Source organism: Marmota monax, unplaced genomic scaffold (assembly GCF_021218885.2).
Source record: "Marmota monax isolate L192 unplaced genomic scaffold, Marmota_monax_Labrador192_F-V1.1 WCK01_AAM20220418_F8-fsc00107, whole genome shotgun sequence".
Lineage (NCBI taxonomy): Eukaryota > Metazoa > Chordata > Mammalia > Rodentia > Sciuridae > Marmota > Marmota monax.
The window spans coordinates 3,274,113-3,292,337 of NW_026693761.1; the positions used below are offsets into that span (position 1 = coordinate 3,274,113).

Here is an 18,225-nt window from a genome sequence, read left to right on the forward strand (position 1 = left end):
ATCTCAGTCTCTGATACAGCCTGGTGTGGCCATGTGACTAGATAATGGAGTGGGGGGGGGTGGGGGAGAGAGAGAGAGAGAGAGAGAGAGAGAGAGAGAGAGAGAGAGAGAGAAATCTGGGAGAGATATATAGGTAGGTCTTTGCCACTTCTGTGCCAAGTTCTCCCCAGAGAAGTATGTCTTTAGTTGGTCCTTTTTCTTACTTCAGGTGGGAAATGGCAGGACCAGGAGCAGCCACTTTAGATCCAGGACATTTTCAGTCACTGAATTTTGGACTCTTTGTTATGGTAGCTGAGCCTTTACCCTGCCTGACTAATCACTAGTCTTTTTGAGAAGGGCTGACTCAAAAAGCCTGATTCATCTAGTCATTCTTCCTGGCTCTCAAATACATGTTACCAACACAAGATCATGACCTCTTCGCTACTTCCTGATCTCTTTTATTTTGAGCTCTTTATCTATTAGGATTTGAATTCTTGGCATGGGAATGCTGTCCTAAATTTCTGCCCCTAGAGTCTTTGGACCTTGTACTTCATACATGCTCCTCTTGATTTTCCTCTAGGAATTATGGTCTAGCCCATCCCTCTGACTAACCCCTACCTATTGCCTCCGTAATAACTCCCCAGGAAATCATGGAGAGGCCAGTCTTGACTACAGCTCTTATCCACCTTCCACAACCCCCTAAGAAGTAGCACAGGAGGAATTAGTTGAAAAAAACTAATGAATGACAGGAGTACAGCAATCAATCCTAACTATCCAAAATTATTTTAAAATGCCAATATATTTTCTCTTTCTATATCCCGATAGACTTGAGATTCTAAGTGTTTACCCGGTGATGAGTTAGTTCCATGTGACCCATTTTATGGCCTAACATGGGAAAGAGTGAAGCAAAATGATAGATATGATTAACCAGAGGGCAAAAGATTATCCTCCAGTTGTTCCAGCACAGGTGTGGACAGACTCTCCCTGCCTAACTATGCGGAAATCTCCATCTAAACTGCTGGGAGGGCAGGCATGTAGGCTGGGTAATTAGAAATGCCTTTCAGAAGTATGGGGCTTAAAATAATTTCGTCTTGTAGTTTTTCATAACAACGGGTATTTGGCTTTTTAATTATCTTCAAAGACAGCGAGGGCTAAAATGATGGATGCTTTCAGAAGAATGAACTTGGAATTGCACCCCACTTTACTGGCACCTGGGAGACCCAGACTCTCACCTTGAGCTTGTTGAGAAGGGTGTTAGAATGATCAGAGCTCAGGAACAGCCTGTCTCGCCTGTGTTCGTGAACAGGGAAAGAGAACAGAAGAACGTTCTGTCTCTGGTGGCCTGACGACTGTGGGAGAAAAGAATTCAGCAGTGTGGACATAATTTCCTTTTCCTGACAATAAATGAGAAGCAATCAGGATGGAGGTTTCTCTTCTCACCACGTAGCATCTTTAGCCTGCTAGCCTGTGAAGTGTCCAAGGAGCAGAAAATGTAATTTTGTCTAGTTTTACTAAACAATAGACTTTCCTCATCTTGAAAAAAAATAATAAGAAGTACTCTAATGCTTAAATATTTTTGGAGTTAACACAGATATAATTTCCATATTTTAGGCACTCCATGAAAGTCTGCCTTTATGCTTAGTGGAAAATTTAAGTGCCCTGATAAATCCAGAGAGTGGGAAGCAAGGTGGGTTAGTGAGAGTAGATTATAGCTCTGATCTTGCCTGTTTGTGGGTAATAAAGAGTAGCCCAACCTGATAGAATCATCTCAAAAAGGAATGAAGTGTAGGGGCTTGAAAGAGGAGAGCTGCTTTGCTCTCAGGTGAATATGCATTTTCTGCTGCCAGATTAAGGATTCATTTTGTCCTTGACACAGCACGAAATTCAATCTGTGCCTACTTACCCTACAGACAACAGCCTGCCAGGGGTCGTGCGAAGATTTTATAATAGGACAGGCAACAGTCTTCAGGAGAAAAATAAACATTTGGGAAATTGTATTTCAGAATCGCTTCTCTCCCTCCACCTCCTTCCCCAACCCATCATGCAATTCCGGTTCAGTGAAATGCAGCATTTAATATTTGGAAATCATTCTCGAACAGATGGGGGAAGAGGTAGGAGGGCAGCATCCGCTGCTGTCCTCCACGATCTCTCCACCTCCCCTTCTTTCCAACAAAGCAATTCAAGCAGCGACTGTTTCTCCTTTGAAGTGGGGTCGGTGGGGGAGAGGAGCAGCATGATTTACTCTTGGCTTTTCTTTGAGACCTTTCTAAGTTGGAGTCTTCCATGGAGTTCCATTTGAACCTGACTCCTGAGGTTTAGATGTTTGGAGAGAAGCGAAGGAGGTGGGGGACAGGAACATCTTTCTGTCCCTTAGCAGAGTGAGGCTCAGAACCCTTGGTTTCTGTGGAACGGTGAGAGTGACCCTTCATACTCTCTTTCTTGAACTACAAATATCTTTCCAGATGAAGAAGCTCCTAATCTAATTAGCTGTAAATAGGCCTCTTGGGTGCCACACTGCTTAACTAGAAGATGGCAGGAGCAGGACAGAAGGGGCTGCTGGGGAAAGATGATCCATGATGATGGATTCCTTTTCAGTGGATATGGTTGGGATGGGGTGAGGGGCTCATTTCTTTGTGAAGATGTTGGGGAGTTTTGCACTGGGTGAGCTGGCCTGTGATGAATACTTGTTTTTCCTTAGTGTTTCCTGTCCCTTCCAGACAGCATGATCAGGTTGTTTGGGCAGCAAAGAAATACTATCAAACACATTTAATTATCCTGAAGGGTCTCAATTTGTTATATGCTTCCCCACTGACAGACCCCAGTTAAGACCACATAGCCTAAATGTTTGCCTTGGAATAGGAAGTCAATCACCTTAGAGTTCTTTATGGTGTGGATACAAACTTATGGAGAGATTACATGCAGGGGTGGGTCCTTCCTAGTCTCACTGCTTGGACTATAGAATGCATATGTAGAACCTCTATCCTGTAGAAGAAGTCAGGGCAAGGTCACAGGGCCTCATTTAAAAAGATGGCTTTGGTTGATTGTGCTCTTTTGGTCTGTTTGGAAAGGTTTCCTAAAGGTTCTGGGTTTTGGTAAACAGTGGCCAATTTGGGGTGAGGCAGGTCCCAGGGGAATAAGGTGATGTAGAAAGGAGGCTGTAATTGGACTGATGAATTGAGGACAATCAGCCAGGCCTCAGATGCCCACAGACCACAGGCTGCCCTGTGACTGCTGTCTCCAGGGCACTCCCTCCAGCCTTTGGCCACCTAAAGTGCTTGGTGACTCTTCAACCCACTCTGCCTCCCTCCTTTCCCACACCCTGGGGTGACACTCACAGCCTCTAGGCTTCATCCAAAAGGGTTCCAGCAGCTCATGGTGGGTAAGCAATCACCCCTTAGCTCCAAGCCTGCAGCTCTGCTCAGCGATACTGAGTGGACCCTGCCAACTACACTTCCCAAACCGTCTGTGGGATGCACCTGCCAGTGGAAAGCCCAGGAGGGAGATGGGAAAGGGGGAGGCGGGGAGGGACTATTTCCTGTCTTCCTTTGCCCCTCCCAGCTCAGCCTCCTGGTGTCTTCTGTGGTCCCAGCAGCATTTGACCTGGGTGCCCTCATCAGTCAGACTACACACTGTGCCCAGGTCTGGGCATCAGCTGCTAGACCTTTATGAAGGGAGACCCTGCCTACAGTACTACCGAGAATGGTCAGAACCAGCAGAGAGAAGAGCATGAGCGGTTGTTGGGCCTCTGTGATCTTGCTGGTGCTTGGGGTCTGGCAGATTCAACCAAGGGCACAGTGAGAGGGTGATTCTGTTCTTTCCCCACTGCCCACTCAGACTGCAGTGTTCGATCATCCCCTGCCCCTGGAAGAAGTCCCGGTCAGCCTGATTAGGCGTGTGCTCATTTTCAGATAACATGCATTTCTCTGGTTGTGTTAAATTTCATTTCAGAAAATAAAAACATCTGGTTCAGGTAGTCTGGTCCTCATAATTTTAAGTAAAATTCCTTTTTCCCAGCCCATCCCCAGCTTGAGGCTGGATAGCTGTGCTCAGGAAGGGGAGTGTGGTCCACTTGGCCAGCCTTTCTTTGCAGTTACTGGCCGAGACTTCTGACCCCTGGGGATGGTGGTGGAGGGAGAAGAGGTCCATTGGGGTGAGTGCCTCTGTCTGGGAAGATGACTGGATCTGGTTCTCTGTAGTGTGGGCTGTCCTAGGGCTCACGACAAAGGCTCCCCTGGTGGAGTTGGTGCCTTCCCCACACCCCCCTCAGTCACTTTAGTCTGCTGTTTCATCCCTGGTCAGTTGAAGGCCAAGCCCTGTGAGGTCACCTTGTCCTTCAGGCTGTCCTCTCTGGACTGTCCCCTTCCTTTCATGTGGTCCTTTTCCTTGCCCAGGGCACTCTTTCTGCTCTGTTGCTTCTGTCACTGCCTTTCCATTCCTCACAGGGTGTCACACATCAGCCCTCTTGGCTGCAGGCTCTGGTGACCCCATCCAGGTCTCTGGGTGACTTCCTTATAGTGGGTGGGGTGGGGGGAGGTATCTGCATCTTCCCCCTTGGGGAGAGCAGGGCCCCACTGCCATCCTAAAACTAGCTGTCCCTAGCCTCAACCCTGGTGGGCCCTTGAGGAAGGAGTTAGGCAACAGGCTACAGACCTGGTTTCACTCCTTCTTTTGCAGGTGCTAGTATTTTAGAGGTGCTCTAAAAATTTCTCTTGGAAGAAATTAGATGGAGGGAAGGTAGGAATAGTTGGTCCTACATTTTGGTGGCCTTGGATAAAACGGACGTAGAAAGAAATATTTCAGTTTTTAACATCCTGTCATAAAAACTATCCTAGATGTCTGAGAAGTTAGCCATCATTATATATATCTTACAGACAAGGAAATGAAGGCTCAGAGTCAATAAGTAAATATAAGTGGCTAAGCCAGGATTTGAACCCAAGCTGGACTCAGAATCCAAGTGATTATACATACAGGTATGTTAGGGGCTGGGACCTCCTCTCTGGATACCGCTCCTGATTGTGGAGTCAGCTTGGCACACAGCTCTCAGACTGTCAGTGGGGGTAGCTGTACATTCAGATTTGTTTGGCCAGCCCAGGTTTTCCTGGTATTAGTTAGTAGTGGTGTCTCTCCTATCAAACAGCCCAGTTTGGACAATAAATTAATTATGTGCCCATCATAATGGTTGGGGCTTGGGGAGTGTCATTTAGAGGGACCAGAAGCATCAGAAGTTTCTTAGGGGGGATAGACTGTTTCATACTCTCCAAAGGTTGTTTTAGACTCTGTGGGAAGATCTGAAGTTGGGGATGAAGTTCAGGCAGCCCTCTCCAGATGCAAGGATGCCAGGGAACACACCAGGTTTCACCCCAGGTCCCAGCTTGGTGATGTTGGGATGTGGTGGGAACTTCAAGAGGTGAGACCTAATTGGAGGACCTTAGGTTATTGGGAGTGTGCCTCCAAAGGGGACCGTGGTACCATGATACCTGTTCTTTCTCTCCTCTGCTTCTTGATCATGAGGTGAGTGCTTTTGCTTTACTCCTGCTATGATGTGCTGCCTCACTGTGGGCCCAAAGAAGCAGGGCCAATAGATCATAAATTGGAACCTCCAAAAATGTGAGCCCAAACAACCCTTTTCTCTTTTTATGTTAATTATCTCAGGTATGTCATTAAAGTGATGGAAATCTGACTAACAGTGGTCTCTTCAGCAATGGTGATAAAGGACACAGGATGGGAAGTGTGTGAGGGATGTGTGTCCATTCATGGCTTCTGAGGTTGTCTATTTTTTTGCTTCCCACTGTACTTTTCTAGTCTAGGACATTTTAACCAGAATTATAACCACCATTCTGAACTTCTTAAGAGCCTTTGTAGGGGCTGGGGATGTAGTTCTGTGATAGAGCACTTGCCTAACATGTGAGACCCTCTGTTCAATCCCCAGCCCCTTAAAAAACAAAAACAAGACAACTTTTATTTGAACTTGTGTTATGTGAGTGAGGTCCAACAGGATAACAGAACCTGTATGAAGGAGGGAGTTGGAGACTGAGACCCACCAGATCCTGCCTCCAGCCACCTCCCAGGGATGGGTACTTGGCTGCTGTGCCTTCTGGCCCAGTGTCAGCTAGGGGATGTCAGTGAGGGAGGCTTGTATTCCCTGCCCTCTGCCCCCTGTGAGAACCTGGGCACAGACAGGTAAAGATTGGGGTTGAGCATGGAAGCAATTGTCCAATGCCCCAGCTGGCAGTGCTGGTACTTAGTGGGGAGGGGAGGTGAGCTCCAGCCCTATCCAAGTATGACAGAAGACCCTGGGAATCATCCTTCTGCTCTGGGCTGGCGGGTGGGCCCTGGGCAAGGGAGGTTCCTGGTTGGACTGCAGACCCACTGAGCACTGGCAAGAGGACCTCAACAGCCCTCCAGCCTTATTGTCTCAGGGTGGGAACCCCAGTGCCTGTGAAGGTTGGCACTTGCCCCAAGTAGCCCCTGTTTGGAGGGAATATTTAGTCTAGTGACTCTGCACCTCAAGGAAGCCTCCATTTCTCCTTCCAGCATTACCTTCTCTCTTCTGGGTAGCTCAAAGCAACCTCTAGGGACAAGCTACTAAATAAGAGTAGTGGAATTTCGGTGATTCCACTTATGAGTTCAGTGCCCTTATAGTTCCATGTAAGATTGGAACTATCCAATATAAAGATGAACATAATCTTCCTGTGGGTTATTTAAATTTTTAATTTTTTTTTTAGAATGACATCAAATGGCAAAGAGAAAAACACCTTGACAAGGTGAGAGGAGACTGCTGAAGGAAGCAAAAAGCTTTATGTTTGGCACCTTTAATGGAACTTCTCCCTTGCTTTTTGAACAAGGGCACCTGCATTTTTAATATTCATTGGGCCCTGCCAATTGTGTAGCTGGCCCTGAGCACAGGTTTTGGTGCAGTCCCCTGTGACAACTGTTAGCCTCAGGTAGCTGAAGCTGCAGATGATCCATCTGCTACTGCTGCACCCCCTGCTTGGGTGTGTGGCATTCAGACTGCTCTTTCCTGTTCCCTCCCATGCTTTGCCACATAATTTCCCCAGGTCTTTGAAAAGTTCAAGGGGAAGATAATGGCCCTCCTGATGCTGTGTTAGGTGTGTTCTCTGATGATGACCTGATGACATACAGAGTTGCCTTCATAGTTCTACCCTGTATAGTCATTCCTCAGCATCTTTGGGGGATTGGTGATATGACCTCCCTTGGATCTCCAAATCCATGGATGCTCAAGTGCCTTATGTAAAATGGCATAGATCCTCATATGACCTGGATACATCTTCTGATGCACTTCAAATCATCTCGAGATTACAATACCTAACACAATGTAAATGCACGGTAAACAGTTGTTATGCTACGTTGTTTAGGGAATAATAACAAAAAGTCTGCACGACTTCAGTACAGATGCAGCCATAATGGGCCTAGCTATGTTTTCTATCTGCAGTTGGTAGAATTTATAGATGCTGAACCTGCTGATATGAGGGGTGACTATATACAGGCTCATCATCTGAGTAACATGCATGAATCCCTCTCCTAGTGCCAGATGCCTGATAAGAGTCAACGAAAGTTGGCTTCCCTCCCCTTTCCTTTCCTTCCATGAGTCTGAACTTATTAGTGATTCTGCCTTCATTTTTTCACATGAACATCTTCCAGCTCAATCCCACTACTCTTCAGGGAGGAATGGGAGGCTTGTCTGTCCCCTGCTGCCCTTGATAGAGCACACTGGTGGCCATTAGGAGCCAAGCAGTGTGCTCCGCCCAGCCCCATCTTGCTTCCTCAGACAGAAACCAAGCTGGAGCAGCCCCAACCTGCTCCTCTGACCTCCATGAGAAGCGAGGAGCTGCCTGCGCCCTCTCTGTGCACTCGCCATTTTTCTTCTTGTCTCCCACCTGCCATCTTCAGGGTTCTGGCAGCAGCTGGACTGAAATTGGAGAGTAGGAGAAACCCTTTGCCTCCGTTTGCCTAGAATTAAAATGGTTGTGGATATGCTTTTCATGGCAGATTTTGCTGATCAGGGAAATTTGCACCTGTTTGGAGTTGGCATCACATTTAGAGAGAGCAAGGGAAAACAGAAACAAAGGCCAGCGCATCCGGAATGATGACTGCCAAAATTACTTACCAAAGACATCTGCGAAGCTGCGAGCCATTCGGGAGGGATGTGAAAATGAGCCCCAGCTGAGTCTCCCAGCAAAATGATTCCCCTGGGCTGTGAACCTAGGCAGCACAATTTATTTACATTATTTATGCACTCAAGTGGTTGGGAGGCTCCAGCTTGGGTAGTTATGAGAGCAGATAGCCTCGTGTTATTCTGTGCACAGCTCATCGTAACAGTGATACATTACCGCTTTTTGTGTGTCGGAGGGTGTGAGGGGCCCAGCATTTAGGAGCTGAATGAAATTTCTAGGCCATTGGAACTGCGAGCTAAGCTATACAGATGCAGGTGTGTTTCTCAGCTCTGCATAAAACTGACTGGTCTACAACATCCTGAGCGCATTATGGATGAATAAATGAATCAAAATTTTATCTGGATTCAGAAATATGCCCTAAATTTTGGTCCTGGAGATGGCTTTCTTGGAAAATACACCAATTTCTGTTACAATTCACTTTAAGAGTTAATGACCTCATGGAGCAATTTTGATTTTTTTTCAAAGATATTGTGGTCTCTTAAAGCCCTTAATCCATATACACAAAAGCACTGGATGGATGATTCTGGCTGATTAATGGAGAGATGAAGATAGAAAGGTCTCCATGTAGCCTGTGTGTCTGGAGGTAAGAATCACTTAATCTGATTCTGTGGCCCATCCACACAAATCAGTCATCTATGGATATACTCTTCCGAATCCCGTAAGAAGCTGGGAAAGTCAATTGTTGCCTCCCTGTGGCAGAAAGGGAAATTTCCTTTTCCACCCCAAACCTTTCCAGTGAAGCCAGAGGATGGCCCAGTCTTACAGTGGTGGATCCCTAGTCTGAGTGTCCATGGAAACTTCAATTTGGTCATACAGATGGGAATTGAAAATAGCCAGGATATCCGGAAGGGAAGAGGGGCATGGGATGTGGGAATCCATGAGCTTCCCTCAGTGACTTTAGAAGGTCTAGGGTTTCATCTAGATCTGCATTTTTATTATTATAATTATTTTTTTCCACAGTGCTTATTTTTTCTAAGTTGCATATATATGTCATGGGCCTTTACATTTCCTATCCTTTTTCCTGCTTCTCTGAGAGCCTAAAGGCTATGTTTTTTTTTTTTTGCCATGGAAACACTGAGCCAAGTCTAACCCTTGGTGCATCACTGGAATAGTTGTCCAGGAAATACCTGTGGAATGAATGGGTGAATGACTGAGGGAGTGAGAAGCTTCTGAAAGTTGGGAGAAAAACGCTGCTCAATAGATGCAGTGATGTGACCTCAGGGTCTGTTTCCAGGTGTCGTGTGGGCGGTGAGCTTTCTCCCAGCTGTACTGGTGGCCCAGATATTTATGGCATTGGACACTTAGAGTACAGATCTTTTGCTCAGTTGCTTTGGGAAGCCCCTGCAGGCTAGAGCTTGGCAGCCCCCTCGAGTAATTCAGATTTCTTTTTCTTTCTGTGTATCTTTAGCCCAGTGGACACAAGAACTTGTTCCATCAGTGCAAGTCATAGTGTCTGAACTTGTAGTGCATTGAGAAGGACTTCCCAAGGATGAAACATTTCAGTTGGTGCCTCTCCTTGTTTTCTTATTTGGAAAAATCCCAGATTTTTTTTTTTTCCCATGGGAAAAATTCCATGACTCTGTTATCCATCCTGAAGCCTCTTCTAAAATTATCATTACATTTTGTAATGAAACAATTAAGTTTTGGGCATTTTCTAGACTCTGCTTTCTTTTCTATTTCTTTCTCAGGTCTTTTTATGATTTGTCATGAAAACAAATAAAATTAAATATATAATTATATATAATACAATTAGAGTAAGTTCTTTTTGACTTGACCAGAAAACAACATTCTGTTGTGATAAGCACACTGACTTTTACAATTCATACCTTCACAGAATTTCTTCTCATATGGAATTCCATCTTTGGGATCTTTACCCTTTAAAAGAGAAATGATGAGATTAGTAATTTTAAAAAAAATTATGAGACAAATACGCTAAATCCTTTCCAACTGACTGTTAGAAGTAAAAAAGCAAATCAATAAATAAAATCCTTTAAAGTCTTTTATGTATTTTTGGTCTTTTTACATATACATGATAGTAGAGTATATTTTGACACATTGTACATACGTGAAGCATAACTTATTCTAATTAGGATCCCATTTTTGTGGTTGTACAGATCAAGGACCGAGGCATTAAATCAGAGACCCTGCACCTACGCGAAGAAAATGTAGGCCCCACTATCCATCATGTCAGCCTAGGAACTGAATTCCTCACCAAGACTCCTAAAGTGCAAGAAGTAAAATAAAGAATCAATAAATGGGATGGTATTAAACTAAAAAGCTTCTTCGCAGCAAAGGAAACAATCAAGAACATGAAGAGAGAGCCTACAGAATGGGAGAAAATCTTTGTCATCTGCCTCAGATAGAGCATTAATCTCCAGGATAAACAAAGAACTAAAAGCTAATACCTTTAAAGTCTCTTGAGTCCCTAATCCAACAGAGCAACACTGTGAGAGTAAACTGGGTTTAAGAGGAACTGGGAGTGGGAATAAGGAGAGATCCAGAAGCTGGGTCTCCTTTTTCAGAGAGTTGAGGGCAGTATTTTGGGGGAGAGGTGCATGAGCTAACGGTCTCCCTCCTTGGAGCACTGAGGGCCCCATGAGTGTCACACAAGATCAGGGCAGGTTCTGCAGTCCCTGAGCTGGAGACCTAACTGTTCTGGCATCTACTACACCTAAATATTGATACTCCTAGAGCTGAATTTTCAACCAGGGTTGATTTTCCCCAATACCTTACCATCCCACACTCAACCCAGGGACAATGCTAATGTCTGGAGGCAGATTTGTCTGTCACAACAGGGTGGGAGTCACCCTGGGACCTAGTGGTCAAGGCCAAGAAAGCTGTTAAACATCCTACAGTTTACAAGACAATCCCAACAACAAAGAATTATGTAACTCCTATGTCAATAGTGCCAAGATTCAGAAACCTGAAGGGAATTTGAATCTGTGAGGGGGACAGAGTTGCCGCAGCTGAAGCTTCCTAACATCAAAAGCTTCCTAACATCTCCCTTCCAGGGACATGAATAGTAAATATGCCAAGACAGAAGTGCTGAGTAGTCAGAGATGCGCTGGAATTAGCATGCCCACTCTCCTGGCCTTTGGGGGCTCCCAGTGCATATTAAAACATTAAAGATGCTGAGTCCAGAAGGAAAGAGAACTGTTCAGCTTCACTGGGCCCAATGGCTCCCTATACTTAACCAGATGACGGAGCCCCTCCCTCCATACCTATTAATATCACACTCAACACTTGATCATGGGGATGCAGTTGGGACTATGTTGGCTCTGATGGTTGTGAAGTCCCCTCCTTGTTCCCGATTTTGTGATTCTGTGAGTCATTTTTGCTGCAGAAGGGATCGGTAGCAAGGCGATGCATCTCTCCCATTATTCATACGAACACTGAGTTTTGCCTCCCTGAGCTCATGTTAGGTTTCCTCTGGTCTTTTCATGGCCCTGCTCTTTATGTAGGGTGGCACACCATGTCAAAGGCAGTAGTGGAACATGGAATGAGGATGGCAGCCATGTAACCTGATAAGCCCCCATAGTACCCCAACATGAGAATGAGACTTGGTTTTATTTGAGTAAGAGTTGAGTTGGGGTTCTTGACACCTCAAAGCTCTAGGGGAGATGGCTTCTCTTCCTCCACAAAAAAGCAATGTGACTGAGAACAGGGTGGGAGGTGTGGGCTGGGATAAAATCATTGCCATGCTTTTCATATCCCAGAAACCACAGGCCATTTGTGTCCTGGGATAGGGAAATGTTTATGGCAATTTTCTCTTCCTCATCCAGGCAGGTTTCCTTTGAAACCAGGGAATCTAAAGCTTCAAGGGTCCTTGTTTGTATAGCTCCTGCCAGTGTGAATGTTGGGAGTGACTGGGAGCTACTGAATGTTCTAGGTGAAGAGAGGAGGCCACACTATAATCAGGATACCTTTCCATGTAAGCACTTCTGGTTGGTTGGAAAAGACTAAATCAAAGGGTCTAAAATTTCTAAGCTTCTGTAATCTTTTAGGATTTCTTTTATTGTACTAAATAATTATTTTCTTTCATATTTCATTTTATATTTGTAAGTTGGTATTTTTTTTTTAATTCTTCACAAGGACCTTTCAAATTGTGTAAATTTAAGATTGTAAAACTTGAGTCTTCTGCCATTACTGTCCAAGGATAAATACTTGGTTGGCTTTCCTCCTTCCTTCCCTTTCTCTACCTGGGAGCTGTAAACCCATTATTCACAGGGAACTGAGACACCAACATCAGATGCCTTGAGGTATGGATAGCGAGGTAAATACGGGGTAATTTCTACTCTGCCTGACTGTGCTGATGAAACAGGTAAAAAATGGCAGCCAAAAATGGTGATAGCATGTGGTTTGCTCCAACAGCTGTGTGGGTTGCTGTAAAACTTTGTGAACACCACTCCCATTTCACTTCACAGTGTTCAGACAGAATGAAAGCACTCAAAACGGTGACCATGAGCAAAGCTGAAAGGGCTGTGACCCTGAGAGCCCTCATTTTTCATCACATCACGGATGCTTTTCATGTGTGATGCAGACTCTCTACCCTCCTCGGAGCAGCTGGAAGAGTTCTCATGGGCTGTCATCTCCTTCCTTACCTGTGACTAAAGCAAATGGGCAGTGGGCTTTGGGGGAAGGCAGAAAGTAAGAGATAGTGTTAAACTTGAATTTTAGCGCTTACCCAAATGCCATTACAATTTGAATCCCGATGTATGTCCCAGTTGTCTGGCCTTAAAAAAAAAAATCCACATTGATTTTGGTCTATGCTTATCCCTCAGTGAATGTTAGTTTTGTGAATAAAGGAATGAAGGCTACACAAAATGCCACTGAAAGTCAACCATGCCCAAGAGCGTTCCCTGTTGCTGGGTGTTGTGACACAGAAGCCTCCATGGGACTGCTCGTGTTAAACTTGGTTTGGGGTATTTACTGGGAACCCTGAAACAAATCCAGTCTTTTTCATGATTGACTATACTCATGGACTTCTGGAATGGTGCTGGTGAGCATAATGAACAAATCTGCAGTCTATTTTATATAAATAGGTGAAGCTGCTAAAATGGTGCCTCAAGAATGCCCAAACACTTGGGTAATTCAATGCCTTGGCACTGTAATCACAGCACAAGTGAAGGTTGGCATATCCATTTTTTTGAAGTTGGAGAAGTGATTGGCTAAACATCAGCTCAGGACTAAAGTCTGATGTGATTTCCATTCTTTACTCTTTACTCCAGAGGGGACAGATTGTAAGCACCATGAGAAGGGATATATATATATATATATATATATATATAAATATTTCATTTACCACCTAACATGATGCAAAGTACTTTGCAAATCTTAGGTGCTCAATAAACATTTCTTGGACAGATCAATGCATGAATGCTGTTTTCTTCACTGAGCTTTACTTCCATTGGGTAAGATGTCCCTTCTGCCTGTAGGTGGGAATCCCTTAGGCTCCAAGAAGGAATTATGCCTCCTGCCTCCTTTTTGGAAGCTAATTTTCAAAATCAGTGACCAGTGGAGAGTTACCTTCTGCCAGGATATACTGTCTTGTCACTGTCGTTACAGTCTCTCCCTCTCCAGTGATAGCCCCGCAGCGTCTGCAGTTGAAGAGAACACATGGGAGGCGTCAGGCTTGCTTTGATGGTGCCCGCAGCAAAGGTGAATTAGAGCTATCTTGGGCGTTTTGACATTTGCACTTTTTAATTCAGAGATGGTCAAGGAACACTAAAGAACATTAAGAAAATCAAGATTAATATGAAAGGACATGCCATGTGAGGTGAGATATTTGAGGAATATATGTGTGCATGCATATGTGTGTACATGGGGTGTGTGTACATGCATGTATTCATGTGTTTGCATGTATGTATCAAGATTAATATGAAAGGACATGCCATTTGAGGTGAGATAATTGAGGAATGTATGTGTGCATGCATATGTGTGTACATGGGGTGTGTGAACATGCATGTATTTATGTGTTTGCATGTTTCAGATGTGTGTACATGCACGTGTGTGGCTCATTGTATATGTGTTCGTTCATGCATGTGTGTTGATGTACATTTCCAGAAACAACAGGACCACCCAACTTCCTAAAATTCCTCTGTTAACCACCAATCTTCTCAGGCTCTAAAATAATTAATATATTTAGCCAAATGGCTAATTACTTTATTGGACAACTTACAAATAATATAGCTCAACTATTAATCATGTGGATTTATATGTTTGATTTGACTGATTTGAAAGAATCAGGAGTTACAATAAGCCTGGCATTGGTAGCACACGCCTGTAATCCTAAGGACTGAGAAAGATGGACTACAAGTTTGAGGCTAATCTCAGCAGCTCAGCAAGCCCCTAAGCAACTTCACAAGGACTCAAAATAAATAACAGCAACAAAAGGGCCGGGGATGTGGTTCAGTGGTTTAAGCAGCTCTGATTCTATCCCCAGTACCCCACCCTCCAAAAACCCGTTTTAATTATGTCCAACAATCTTCTTGTTTCCTCCATTCCCAAGTAGAAGAGCTGAGATCCTTCACATTTGGAGGACTTTGTGACATGTCACTTGCTTGTTTACTTTCCCAGAAGACAACCTGACATCCTCGGAGTTCTCAATTGAACTCACACCTATACACTCTTTCTAAATAAGTTAAAGTAGGCTTGAGAGTTTCCAAAGTAATTCACAACACCTCTCAGGGTAACCACAGTCCCATGGAAAATTCCAGCTGGCAATGGGAACAAAGAAAAATAGAAATCCGGGGCCTACGACTTGCTTTGATGTCCTGTGTATTGTCACGAAGCCAAAATGTCCTTAAGAATCATGAAATGATGGATCGTTCATCAAATTAATAATGCATTCAAATGAAATTCTGCCTTATTTTGTTAAAGGGAAGAAAACTGAAGGAAGTGATGTAATATTCAGCGAACATCTGGTTATTCTTAACAATACTTACTGGGAAAACACTGTATTTGTCTGAGTCCATATCTTTGTAAGGCACAGAATTTGTTATAGATCTAGAAGAAAAAAACCAAAACACCCAGTAAGCTGAGATAAAAACAAACAAACAGGTTTGTGAAAACAAACAGAGACACTTTCAGACACGGCTGTGTTGAGTTTAGACAGAGGGCTGATCTAAGAAAAAAATTCAGGATCTGCATGCTGCATCAGAGTGCCAGCTAAACTTTGCCAATCTTTGCTCTCCATTCAAAAGATTGTCTTCTTTCTGTTATTTAATGTGACCCTTGTGGGGAAGAGAATAACTGAGTTGTGGTTATGGACATTGCTGATGAGATCCCCAGGAAAGAGGAGATTGTGCTATATGGGTCCAGTCAAGGAACTCAGCACTGCAAGTTGAATTTGTGACATTTTACACATCCTGTTAAGAAGGCCTTTCTTTCATGTTCACTCTTTTCAACCACTCACTCTGAGAATCTTGGGCATTACTGTCATTAGCTGGCAGTTTCATTCTCAGTTGTAAGTCTGGGTAACCAAGGAGCCTAGGGATGACCTGACCCTTCCCAGTTCTAAAAGGCAAACATTGCTTTTCATTTAGCCATTCTCACTTAGAGAGTGGCTAAGTAATGCAGTCATGGGGCAGGGTGAGGTTCTTCTTGGAACTTAAATTTTAGAGTTTGTAATGAGGCCCTGTCCAGGATTTACTAAATGGTATTTTGAATCAAGGGCATCTCAGCAGTTCTGAGAACCTGAAGGCAAATGAATGCAGTCCGAGACATTTAAACCTACTTGATCATCTAAAGAATCAGACTAAGAGTCCAGGGGCTCAATGAGAACCAGGTGCTGGGTCCAAAGTCAGATTTATCCATCACCAGCTCTGTGACCCACAGCAAATAGCTCTTTTGAAAGGGGACAATAATGATGCCTGCCTTATAAGATTGCATTTATGACAGTTTTTGTTGCATAGACACCAGATAATTTTAATCATCCTTATTATTACTGAGCCACAGGTTGTTTCAAAGAATAAATGAAGCTGCATGTAAATATATTTTGTAAATAATAAAGTACTGAACAAATTGCGATCTGGTGCAAATTGTACTCGAAGCACAATGATTTTCAAAAAGAAGAAAAGCATGCTGTTTTTGCTTTTTTTTTTTTTTAAATAAAAGAATAATTTCCCTTTTAAATTGGGCCAAGAAAATCCCTGGCCACAGATGCTCTTGAATTCAATTTTTCAAAGGTGGTTCAATTAAAGAGTTGTCACTGTGGCACTGTTAAGACCCACTGGCCCATGGCTAATACAGGAAATGCAGTGATGCATTCATCAAGGAGGGGACAGTGGTCCCACTTCAAGGGACCAAGATATGATGAAATGATGGGCTGCCCGGGCAGCTGGCTGCATCTCAGCCTCTCAGCATCTTCGTCCATGTCTGAGATTTCCCCTCTTCTTCCCAAATCCTGATGCCTCTTCATCTACCCCATTCACATCACGGGGTGTTGCGACGGTTTCTGGGATCTAAGCCAGCACTTTACATAGCTGGCTGCTGGGGCTCTTGCTGACAGATGAGCCAGGAAAAGTGTGTAACTTGTGGATCCCTAAGAGAGGATCTGAATGTGGGTCAGAATCACAGCTGCATCCTCCTCACCCCAGTTATTTTCACAACAGACTGGAGATGTTCAGTGGATTTAGCTCCCAGGAAGCTCAAGAGGAGAAGGCTGGAAGAACCTAGAAAACGTGTTTGCTGTGAGTGGGATTATGTTCACCCAAAGAGAGATGTCCTAATCCCGACTCCCCGTGAATGTGGCCTTTCCTATCTGGAAATAGAATCTTTACAAATGTAATCTAGTTTGAAGTCATTAGGGTAGGCCACAATCTAGTATGTCTGGTGTCCTTATGAAAGGAAACGATGAAGACCCAGGAACGATGGCCACATGGAAGATGAAGGCAGAGGTTGCAGTGGGGCTCATGGAGGAGTTTCCTTCTACATGAAATGGGAATAATAATAAACCCTACTGTGAAGTTGTGAGAACCAAATGAAGAAATGTATTGAAAATCCATTACTGGAGACCCAGCAGAGCACCCCTAATGCAGCAGCAGAAGCATGTTAAATGTCGCTGAGGCTATAGTTTGGGTCCAGAACTTCCTTCAAAGGCCCATGTGTTAAAGACTTGGTCTTTTGGAAGTAGGAAAACCATTAACAGGTGGGACCTAGTGGAAGGTTTTAGGTCACTGCAGGTGTGCTCTAGAAGGAAATTGTGGGGCTCTGGTCTCTCCCTCCTTCTCTTTCTTTCTCACTTGGCCATGCACTAAACAGGTTTCCTCTACCATGATGTACAGTTCTCCTGCCATGATGGACTGGGCCATCACAGGCTCAAAGCAACAGGGCCATTTGGTCTTGAACTGAAACTTCCAGAACTCTGAGCCAAAATAAACTTTCTTCTTTTTAACCTGATTATCCCAGGTATTTGTTACAGTAATAGAAAGTTGACTACCATACTGAGGAAGGAAGGATCTATGCTATTTTTTCTTTTAGTCCAGTGTCCTTCTCGAGTCACTGTTTGTCTCTTAACATATTGAACAGTGATTCTATGATATCTAGTTTAACTCCAGATGCCAAAGGGAACCGGAATATGGGATTTGAACTGAGATAGTGGTGGTGGGCAGTATTGGGGAATTCTGACACTGTCTTTCTGTTTGGAATCCTACTCCTATGAATGAGCCAGACTGTTCAGGTAGAATTCTGTGAAAAATAGCCCCCTTCCAACTTCATGAGTGCCTGGCAACTAAAGATGCTCAACGAGTCCCAGCCACAACCAATGGCTGACCTGCTCTGAATCTTACATGGCAAGAAGGAACTGTCCCCAGTTGTCATGCAATAAGTGTTAGAGCTGCACAGAAAGCCTTACTGGCACCCTGCATTCTGGCATGGGGTAAAAAGCAAGCTTTCAGATTCAAAGGTACTGGTCAATACAATCTATTTCCAAAGTGGTTTTGTTTGGAGCCAATTTGTCTTGTGATTTCGGTACAAGGCACATTTTAAGTGAGAAACACTGTCACCTTTAGGAAGATGACATTTAAATATGAGTATCATTTTAATCATTAGA

At 44.1% G+C, this 18,225-nt stretch overlaps 1 protein-coding gene across 1 annotated transcript in view; it reads right to left on the reverse strand.

The window, feature by feature from the left end:
- Positions 1-18,225, reverse strand: part of Aoah (acyloxyacyl hydrolase) — a 204,456-nt gene that overhangs the window by 88,997 nt on the left and 97,234 nt on the right. The window contains exons 7-11 of the mRNA XM_046460635.2: positions 15,119-15,179; positions 13,701-13,771; positions 12,859-12,907; positions 10,001-10,049; positions 8,108-8,202 (exon numbers count right to left, since the gene is read on the reverse strand). Coding sequence (XP_046316591.1) covers positions 8,108-8,202; positions 10,001-10,049; positions 12,859-12,907; positions 13,701-13,771; positions 15,119-15,179 — 325 coding nt within the window. The remainder of the gene's footprint in view (positions 1-8,107; positions 8,203-10,000; positions 10,050-12,858; positions 12,908-13,700; positions 13,772-15,118; positions 15,180-18,225) is intronic.